Source organism: Aspergillus nidulans, chromosome VI (assembly GCF_000011425.1).
Source record: "Aspergillus nidulans FGSC A4 chromosome VI".
Classification (NCBI taxonomy): domain Eukaryota; kingdom Fungi; phylum Ascomycota; class Eurotiomycetes; order Eurotiales; family Aspergillaceae; genus Aspergillus; species Aspergillus nidulans.
The window spans coordinates 252,732-263,540 of NC_066262.1; the positions used below are offsets into that span (position 1 = coordinate 252,732).

Sequence of the window (10,809 nt, forward strand, 5' to 3'; positions counted from 1 at the left end):
CAACCTCCAATCAACCAAGGAACACCGAGACTCCAACCGTATAAACGAATTATGCAGCATTTCTCCAGAAGTGACATTGGCCACTGACTCGTCGGTGGTCTCCGACGCCAGATTGGCATTGGCTTGGCATTGCAACGTGATATCTATGCGCCTTCTAAGTGGCCGCCAGCTCAGGGACACCCGCCGATAACAGGGGCTGGAGAAGCTATAAGTAAGAGCGCCAGAGCGGGCTATTCGCTGTCGATGCAGATCGGCGCGCCATGAAGATTTTCGCGACTGTGCTGTCCCTGGCCCTGCCCGCCGCGGCAGTGACCATCAGCGAGATCAATGGCAATGCATTCCTCTCTCCGTTTAACGGCGAAAGTGTCTCTGGCGTGGAAGGCCTGGTAACAGCCATAGGCGGAGAGGGTTTCTTCCTTCGCTCGACAAACCCTGACTCCGACGATGCTACGTCCGAGTCCATCTATGTCTACGGAAACAGCTCTGTCTCCAAAGTCAGCGTGGGCGACATCATCACCCTCAGCGGAAAGGTGTCTGAGTATCGCTCTTCAGACGACTACCTGTACCTGACGGAGATCACCTCCCCGTCCAGTATTGTCGTGAAGTCTAGTGGGAATGAAGTAACGCCCGTCGTGATTGGAAAAGACCGCTCGCCCCCGACAGAAGAGTATTCTAGCCTTGATACTGGCGATGTCCTTGCCGTGCCGAACAACGTCAGTCAGATCTCTGTCGATAACCCGGTTCTCCAGCCCGATAAATACGGGATGGACTTTTGGGAGAGTCTCAGTGGCGAGCTTGTCTCGCTTACTGGCGTGACTCTCATCACCAAGCCGAACCAGTATGGCGATGTCTTTGTGCGCGGTGACTGGGCCGTAACTGGGCTAAACGGGCATGGTGGCTTGACACAGACGGAAAAAGGTGAGTCCCATGAACTACCATCCAGGGCCGACTAACAATGCAGACTCCAACCCTGAAGCAATTAAAATCGGTACACCCCTCGACGGAACGAGCAACTCGGACTCGTCAAAGGTCGGCGATACCGTTGAAGACGTTACCGGCGTCGTGCAGTGGAATTACGGCCAGTACATGGTCCTTCCGTTGACAGCCCTAAAAGTAACTGGGTCAAACGACACGACCGCCTCTCCTTCAGCCTTAACCGGCGACGGAACGTGCGAGGCCCTTGCGATCGGCTCGTACAATGTGGAGAACCTGACGCCTACATCTGACAACATTGAGGCTATCGCAGACCACATCGCCAACTACCTCAACGGGCCGGCGATCATGTGCCTGCAAGAAATCCAGGACAACACCGGTGCAACAGACGATGGCGTCGTTGATGCAAACGTCACGCTGTCCACGCTGGCGGAACTCATCTCCGCCGCCGGCGGCCCAGACTACGACTTCACCGAGATCGCTCCTATCGACGGCGAAGACGGCGGCGAACCGGGTGGGAATATCCGTGTCGCATACCTGTACGATCCAACGATCGTGCAGCTGCACAACCCAAACCCAGGCACATCCACCGATGCAAACGAGGTCCAGTCGGGCCCGGAGCTGAAATACAACCCCGGTCTCATTGACCCGACCAATGAAGCGTGGGAGGCATCCCGCAAGCCCCTCGTCGCAGCGTGGGAGACAGTTGACGGCAAGAATACGTTCTACACCATCAACGTCCATTTCACGAGCAAGGGTGGCGGCTCATACCTGCAAGGCGATGAGCGTCCGCCCGTAAACGGGGGCGTTGAGCAACGCACCGCGCAGGCCGAAGTTGTCGCTGTAAGCCCTCCCCCGTCCAAAAAGATGACCCTAGCCAAACCAACTAATATCATAAATAAAACAGTCCTTCATCACCTCCATCCTTGAAGAAGACGCCTCGGCCAAAATCCTCACAACCGGTGACTTCAACGAGTTCACCTTCGCGGCGCCGCTCAAGACATTCGTCTCGGCTTCTGGACTCCAAGACCTCGACGAGGTGGTCGGGGTAGACCCACTAGAACGCTACACGTATATCTATGACAGTAACCACGAGCAGCTGGACCATATGTTTGTTTCTGAGGCGTTGGCGGAAGGGGCGCGCATGGAACATGTCCATGTTAATACGTGGGTCAATTATGATGACGCGCCGTCGGATCATGATCCGTCTGTGGCTGTCCTGAATGTTTGTGAATGAATCATATTGGACTGAAATAGGATGGGAGACGAGGCCGGTTTAAAGTGTAAATACATTGGTTGGATGAAGGCTATGTATATATGACTTGGAATATATCTCTACCCTAACAAGGAATAAACCGAATCCTGACATGTATAAACCTCATGTAACGCTTTGAGTATTGTAATATAACGATATAAGTGCGACATAGAGAAGACATATACACCTAAATCTGTGAACCGTGTGAAATAACCAAGCGAAATAATGCCGGTCCCATCAACTAGATCGTCTCATCGTTCATCTGCCAGGTACCTAATTATTAAGCAGAATTCACCAATTTGCCAACTGGTAACTAAATAACGGTCAAGATGCTCCAATAACTGGCCCGGTTTACTACAGGCTTTTATGATATAGTACGTATCCGCTGATTAGTAGCAATACTCCTTGTGTCCGCTCGTCGCTGAGTTAAATGGGAGCTTTGGATACGTACTTGCGAATGTCAGGATATCTGCTACGGATGGCCATCATGCAAAATAGTGAGACTCGCAATGGGTATCCATTTTAGGGCTTGATTGTGGCACACCGAAGACTCGAAAGGCATTACATTTAGTAGTATTAACTGGCAATTTGCATTATATAGTGGGTATATTGCATTCCCACACTCGTGATCTTATCCGACAGTATATTAAAAGCTTTGCATAAGCAACAGTTAAATTATTTAGACGCGGCAGCTGGGAGGATACAGAAAGTCCTTCACTACCATCAGAACACACCAAAATCCAAGAAATCCAGTACCTAGGCAAAGAGGAGATACAGGCGTACTTTGCGCTATAGGCTTGAATTGCTCCCACATCCCCAATACTAGTATACGATGACACCATTAGCAGGGCGCTGGAAATGGTCCACATTGCACCGTCCGCCTGCCACTACCGGACAATAAATACGATGGGAAAGGTAAACTAGCAAAAGCATGAGGTTCAGGTGAACTTGTAAAACATCATTCTAGCGAACCTTATTTCTAGTTGGGCACTTGAATAATGGTTCTTCGCCCTAGAACTCTTATGACTCTTATCAGCGCCTGAAATATAAATTATTTCTACAATAGTATAGTATAAGTTACCAGGGAACAAAAGTACAGTCTCCTTGTACCTTTTTTCCTTTTAGCGCGTACTTAATTCCCATAAGGTTATATTGGCTACTTTTGGGTGATATTGATATCAAGGTAAGGGATTCCTACAGCCAATATAAACTGTTCTTCAGTATAAGATAATTAGTTAACATGTGCTAGTTCTGGCCAGGAAATTCTGTATCAGCTAGCTTCAACTACAGAGTACATTCACTCTATAGATTCCCTGCCATGCATTACTCGGTTTGGCTCCCCCAGTCTCAAAGCCAATAATATATACTTTTGTAATGCAGCTACTTTAGCTGTATCCAGGGTGCTAGCAGCAAGAACTTGATCTTACAAGTATATTAATATCTTGAACAAGAACAGTGCGCTGTGCAAGTAACCCAGTGCTTTATAGGCCTGACCAAGGAGATAGAAAGTCAGTGAAGCATCAAGGTTTAATTATTTGTTTTAAGCATAGTCAAAGTTATTTTCAAGCTGGTTCAAACGTCTGCATAGCATGTTGGTAAGATATGATATTTTAAGGAATTTGCTTTCGCTCCAGAGGCTTCTGATTACTGTGTGCTATAGAGAAAATGTCTTGTGACTGTATAGGTAGAGTTCCTTGTCAATTCTCTGAAGAATATTCAGCATCTGCTCCCTTGTCAGCCTCTTGAATGTAATATAGAACTCTCCTGCGTCGGCTCTGGGGAAGCTGGCTTGATTATAGGAGTAGATGGCTCTGATCTTGTCTAGCCTGGTCTTTGACATCTGGGACATCTACAGGGACCAACAGTAAGTATTAAAAGTAATATATAGATGGCCATCAATGTCTATTTCCAGATGGTCTAGAGCCTCAAACATGCTTCTGCGTGGATCATTCTGTGAAAGAACAGTAATTGCTTGATTAATAAAATCATCCTTTATAGACTAATACTTATTCTCATGCCTAGCCCTTCTAATCAGGAGTAAAATTGCGAGGATATCTGTGAATTGTTGATAATAACTGCACTGAATAATAGAGCTGTGGAGCAGAGAAGCTTGCTGTAACACAGTTGTGCCCTAATTATTATTCCCTTTACTTAAATATCTTAGAGAATTAGATACAAGATTATGCAGCTTGCTCAGCCGTGCTAACTCTTCTCAGAAAGTGCAAGATCTGGCATACAAGCCCCGATAATCTGGGGCCCATAGGCCTTTGTTGAAGGAGGATTTAAAATAAACTTGTGTACTGAACAATAGCTGCTGAAAATTACTGAAGAGCTTTGGGTTGCTCAGATTGCTAAAGTTGAAGGGCAGATAAAGAGGTGTAAAACTTCTTCTTTGTTCTGGATTACTGTAGTAAGTCTTCTGGATAGCCTGCTTTGAGATGTCCTGGTAATACTTCTTAATCTCTATATTATCTAGAAGAATACCACCTCTAAATACCAGGATGGTCCAAGCTCCGGGTGCTTGTCTATACTTGTACTTGATATAGAGTACTTCCTTGTTCTTCAGATTCTTGAAGATTTGCTGCCTGTGCAGCAGACCTTTCTACTGGTAAATACTGTAGTAATAATAAGTATAAATATCAGGTCTCTAGAGGTTCTTTCTTATGTTAATTAAAGGGTAAGCCCCGACAATCCTTGCTTGTATGCAGATTTTATTTGTTCAAATATCCAATTCTTGGTTATGAACAATCGAAAGATCTCAATAAGAACATTAGGTTGAATCTGGCCGTGCTCTATATTAAATTAATGCTGAATGTGCCAGACAATCAATTGAGAAATTCTGTCTGTTCTTGATAGTGGCTTGTACTCTTCCAGTTGTTGAAGGACCATATCAGATTTAATAATGTTCTTTCATGCATAGAGAGAGATAAATTGAAGAAAAGATAAAGTCTAAGCAGGTGCCAGATAACTAGGCTGCTAATATACTCAAATGCCTCCAGCAGTGCCTTTATATTATGACTATTATTCTATAGGAGGGTGGTGCGGGGAGTCTTTCACCCTCTAATCACCTTATTATTGTATACAAGGACTGCTGAGGACTCGACAAATAAACTATAAGCTTATATATAGATTAGGTGCAAAAACCAGGTAACCACCAGTTGCTGTTGATGTGGCATGCTTTGTAGGGCTTTTCCCCACTTCATTGCTCAGGGCCTTTATATCTGATTTCTGTGAGCTTTGATTGGTGCATGGCCAAGTAGTATAATACTACTATATACTTTTGCTCGCTTCCAGATGGCGCTACACCCTTTTAAGGCCCAGTCATTGATAATGACCAGTTTATGTAGGATGATTTTGTTGGTTTGTATCTAGTTCTGTTGCTATACTCATGCTTAATATAATAACAATAATATATCTATCCAACAGAGACAACAGCTATTTCAATAGTTACTATAGCTGAGATTATTTATAAAAAGGCTATGACTCCCTGGGCATCTCTCTTGCTTTTCTATTTTTTATTCTACTTTTTATATGTGCAAAGAAGCTACAATCAGTCAAATTTAGAACTCCTTATACTTTGAGTCTTTTATCCTCTCTTATCATCTTTTTTTTTCTATCTCATGCTACCAACAGCTTGAGTGCTTCCAGAAGCTGAATTTGGTGCCATGGATCTTGTGCCCTTTAGTAATAGATAGAAAGCAAGTACAGAGATGCTTAACAGCAGATTATCAGAGAAGGTGGAAAACTTCTTGAAAAAGCAGTACATGAATATTCCTGCAGACTTAAGCCTAGACCTATGCCCCCTTATAGAAGATATAGTATTAGAGCAGATCTCTTTATTGTTACTGGTTATGCTGGGGCGGGAAAGTCATCTTTCATCAAATACATCACACGGGAAGAGGTGTATGTCGGATCTACCCTGAAATCTGGTAAGAACGACTATCTTGTGCGAGTTAAATATGGTACTAACTAGTATCAGGCACAACAACAACTAGTCTTGTTCCTGTGACCATTGGAAATAGATACTGCTTATTCATGGACATGCCAGGATTCAATACCAGAGACTTCAATAACTGGGATGTTTTTAAAAGACTCATGACAGGCATGTCTGTAGTACAGCCATATGTCTAATTCCAAGGTATCTTGTATATAGACTCTATGGAGAATAATTGTAGGACACCTGCAGCAGAGAAAATCCTTAATTAGCTGTTCTATTTCTGCAGTAAGGATTACATGTCTAATATGACTGTCATCACCACCAGATAGGATGGGTTGGACGCAGATAGAATTGAAGACAAGTGGTCTTGTTTCAAACATTGGGAAGCAGACAACCTTTTTCAAGTGCTTTTCGACAATGGAGCAAAAGTCTACTATCATGGGCTTCTCAAAGAAGGAAATGACTTCAAAACCCTGTACATTAAGAGGTAGTCTAAGAGAAGGTGCTCCTTAGCACAGACTATGATTATGGCGTGCTATTACAGCTCAACAAGCCTACAACTTCAAATCTATATCAAAATCACCAAAGGAGCTTGCCTTGAGCAAATGTCAGCCAGAAGATGGCTGCGATACAGGCATACTGGCAATACTTATTCCTAAAGAGATGCAAGATCAACCCCATTAAATAAGAATAGCTCTGGCAGTGCCGAAGGGCAGCCGCAGCACAACCCTGAAGATCAGCAAAGTAAGGACAATAATTATAATGATGAAACCCACGCAGCTCCAGGATAGGGAGCTTAGTTTGTAGAGTTTATAACCAATGCTCAATGCATTACTTCTTGGATCAAACTCCTGGGTTGAGCTGCCTGGCATTTCTGGATGGCACAGATATCCCTGACAGTTTAAATAATTCTACCTCCCTTTTTTGATAATGATTTTTCAGGCCTATTCCATGCAGATGATGGCCCCTTCTATGATTTCTCTGTCCCTGATGACTTGCTGGATATGTCTGGCTGTGTTAATGATCTTTTTAACAGTCCTTCCTTCAGGACAGAGCCAAATTCAGGCTGGAGTTGTCTGATTATATAGTAGCCTATTATAGACCATGATCATTGATATGATCTATTCTATTGAGTGTGTTCTTTTGTCTAGGCCTGTGCTTACCAGACTGTTCATAATAAGAATACTTTGACTAATAATTCAACAGTTTAATTTAGTAGTCTTGATTAAGTGCATGTCTTCAAGAGCTCGTAGTATTTTGCTTGGAATATAAGAATATAAGTTACTGTCACATTACTGATCAAGTAAGAGGCAAATAATGCGTGATTGATGTTGTATAGAAGTTGCTTGAAAGTGGAGGGAAGGAGATCTTCATAACAGCCAAAGGCTTTAAAGACTTAGAGTGAAAGAAGGGAGGCAAAAATAGCTCTCAAGGAATTTGAGTATGATTTGAACAAGGATGAGCACTAGCTCAGCATGATGTGTAGGCGTCAAAGAGCCTACGAGCGCGGGCGGTGGCAATAGATCTCCTGTTGGCCATGCGACTACTTACACATGATTTCAAGACTACCGACTGTTAGCAGGATGCGCAAAACGGCGTCAAGGCTAGCTGTTTTTGGCTGCTGGATACCTGTTTCATCATTATATGGAGTTAAGTGTGGGCGCCCCTCATTGTGGGGAGAGGAGACGGGACGTATATGTACGATCGTGGGAACTGCCCATCACCCACAATGTATGCAATAACTGCCACTGCCGTTCCCACAGCCGAGTTGGCTGATGATCTGGCTCAGCATTAAGGTAGGTACCCCGAGAACCCCTGAAAACTCTGTGAGAACCCGAAATAGAGTAGGCAATGTGTTCAGGGGTGCGGCTTCTGCACGGAGACCACAGGTAGAACTCTATGGCTAGTCGGATTCAGCTGCGCCGTTCCTCAGTCCTAGTCTGAGGCATCAGTTGCCGGTTCAGAAATAAGCGGTCTTCGGGCCCCAGGGGCCTACGGAGTTACAGATTTTCTGCTGCGATGGCTACTGATAGACATTCCTGGTTCAATCTCTGCGTCCAGATGGCACTGTGAACTGTCGCGGTCAGATGAGAAAGTTGCTACCGTAGCCACTGGTGACGGTGCAATTGATAGGTACGTCGGGATTCACAGTATCTTGTTGTGTTATGGCATTCAACTAGCGTCATACTTCACCAGAGGCGAGCCAGCGCACCCGGTTCATTCCTTATCCGCAGGAAGATTATCTGTGGCTGTGGATAGCCTAGGAGGCTTAGATCTGCATGGGTGGTCTGTGGATCATATTATCACCTGTGAAGTAATGAGAGGTCGAGGTAGGGCTCGGATCATCTAGCTAGGGCCTTGGGGTCATATCATTCGCTAAATGATAGCCACTACCAATCTGAGCACCGCTGGATGCCAAGGGATCAGGACAGATGCCAGCAATTTAGAAAATTCCTGTCAAAGCAGTACTCTCACTTCAGCTATTCATTGCCTCAGCTACTTCCCTACTCTCAAAGCAAAGCTTGGTTCGTGGTTTAGAGTTTTGATATGCCGCAAATAATCTCCAGAGCGTTCCTCACTGGGGCTTTGACACCGGTGTACTCCCTGGAGCCGAACGAAGAAGCTGTTCCTATCATCTCTGTTCGCAATGAGCTTGGAATCTTTGAGCTGACCGAACCCGATACTCCAGAGGTATCCTCCGTATGCGACGTAGGACGCGAAGAGCTTCCAAGTATAGCACCCAAGCCACAAGATGTGGACCGGTGGATCATAAAGCTGTGAGCACAGGCTTATGTACCTGGCGAGGGCCATAGATGGGGACAAATCCACCTTACCGAGCCAACCAGATTTCTCAGCGAAGCAATACTGAGGATTCGCTAGCCCTATTTAGATTGTGTAGCCCGGGCTCCTGAGACATTGATGCACTAGATCAGAGTGGTACCTACTTTTGAACTAAATTTGGACAGTTGAGTGTTCCAGATTGCCTTTGCATCTGAACGAATGGATTTAATATTCTATTGATAGGAAATAGGTCCCAGGTACTTATTAACTAGTCTCAGGAAACATATAAAGATCATTCAGGTGGTACGATGATCTCGAACAGAATACCATCGAGATCCTCAATCATCAGCTCAACCATTTCATTAAAACACCATAGACCTTTGCAAATCTACCATAGTACATCGTCGTACACCATCACTATGGCGACCACCACCACCACCGCGTCAGCAACCTCCACCTGCGCCCCCAAACTCTATGAAATTCCCACCCACGACGCCGCCTGCGCAATGCCAAACAGCAATTCCAGCTACGCCGACCTGATGAGTTCCTGCTGCGGCACTGCATCCGTCATCTCATACAGCAACTGCGACTACTACTGCCTCGCGCAGAACCAAACCGTTGGAGAATTGGCCGAATGTCTCATCAAAGGATCGAGGGCGGGCGAGGTTTGGTGCAACACGAACGCGAGTGCCACAGCTACAGGGACTGCGACTGTGACAACGACTTCGTCTACATCGGAGAATGGGAGTCACAACGCGAGTGAGACTGGGGAGACCGCAGATCCCACTGAGACTAGCGCGGGCGCTGTTGTGAGCGCGAAGGCCGTGGGCGTTCTGGCGCTTCTGGTGCTGAGCAGTCTTGGGGGGCTTATACTCTAGGGCCCGGCAGTCGAAAGGGCAAAGCCGGATTGATGTACTGGGTATTCGTATGAAGTATTTATTCGTGATTACCGCATTTGTAACTCCTTTTTCCCTTCTCTCGATTGGGCAGTTTGCTACCTCGATATTGTTAAAAAAAAAAAAAAAAAAAAAAAAAAAAAAAAAAAAAAAAAAAGAAAAAAAGAAAAAAAGAGCGAACAGAGGGAAAAGAAGGAAAAGAAGGAAAAGAAGGAAAAGAAGGAAAATATAGATAAGATGAAAATGGAAAAAATAGTGAAAATAGAAAATGGTTGCATCGTTCGATGCACATGTCTCAGGGGAGCAGAGAGATATAGATCTAAACATCGACACCATTAAGCTCACAACCAAGTATTCATAACCTCTCAATCCACCACCAGATCGCGATCACACAGTAAATGGGGCCTCTCCAACCGATCAACTCCCAATCCATCCTACAACGATCCCCAAACTGCGCCGGCCGCAACCGCAACAAGCACAATGTCCCCCGCAACATCCTTTCCCGCGGTAAGCTGCATCCTCAATCCAATCGAGATGAAGAACAGACTGGCTACCGCTGCGCCCAATCTCAGTTTTCGTGTCCCAAGCAGCAGTAGCCCGCTGATAAGCGCGTCGATCCACAGCGTGACTTTTGCAATTGCCGACCCATCGTCGGGCGAATGGTACATCGTACCCTTACAAGTACACTACAGTAAGTACCTTACAGGGACCATAATGGGTGGGCACCAGAGGATACGGTCACGCATAAGGTAACAAGAATAGACTGAGCTCAAAATTACCGTATCTGGAGGGCAGTGGGCAACATGGCCCTATGTTCAAGTCTTTTACTGGCCAGTCATATTATAGGTTGATGATCGGGAATTGCTTGATTTTCCTGCATGTATATAGCAATAAGTTGACCAAGCGAGTCTATCAGGCCCTGAACGCCAATCGGAGAATTGCAAGACACTTTGAACAATTTGGTCCTCCAAGCTGCACAATAGCAAGCTCAGAAGTAGGAGCGTTGT

At 45.3% G+C, this 10,809-nt stretch overlaps 4 protein-coding genes across 4 annotated transcripts, besides 1 other annotated feature; all 4 read left to right on the plus strand.

The window, feature by feature from the left end:
• Positions 1-10,809: part of a sequence feature (contig 1.169 1..351151(-1)) that runs on past both edges of the window.
• Positions 261-2,170, plus strand: ANIA_09156 (endonuclease/exonuclease/phosphatase family protein; the record flags this gene model as incomplete). Its single annotated transcript, XM_677333.1, has 3 exons — positions 261-918; positions 962-1,776; positions 1,841-2,170. The coding sequence occupies 3 exons, from the start codon at positions 261-263 to the stop codon at positions 2,168-2,170; spliced, it is 1,803 nt and encodes a 600-aa protein (XP_682425.1).
• Positions 3,778-4,156, plus strand: ANIA_11643 (uncharacterized protein; the record flags this gene model as incomplete). The annotated part of the gene is made up of 4 exons (XM_050612399.1): positions 3,778-3,783; positions 3,873-3,936; positions 4,014-4,052; positions 4,101-4,156. The coding sequence occupies 4 exons, from the start codon at positions 3,778-3,780 to the stop codon at positions 4,154-4,156; spliced, it is 165 nt and encodes a 54-aa protein (XP_050468325.1).
• Positions 9,326-10,163, plus strand: ANIA_11171 (uncharacterized protein; the record flags this gene model as incomplete). The annotated part of the gene is made up of 2 exons (XM_677332.2): positions 9,326-9,715; positions 10,068-10,163. 2 exons carry the CDS (start codon positions 9,326-9,328, stop codon positions 10,161-10,163), a joined length of 486 nt encoding a protein of 161 aa, XP_682424.2.
• ANIA_11186 (uncharacterized protein) lies at positions 10,283-10,648 on the plus strand (the record flags this gene model as incomplete). Its single annotated transcript, XM_050612400.1, has 2 exons — positions 10,283-10,493; positions 10,593-10,648. The coding sequence occupies 2 exons, from the start codon at positions 10,283-10,285 to the stop codon at positions 10,646-10,648; spliced, it is 267 nt and encodes an 88-aa protein (XP_050468326.1).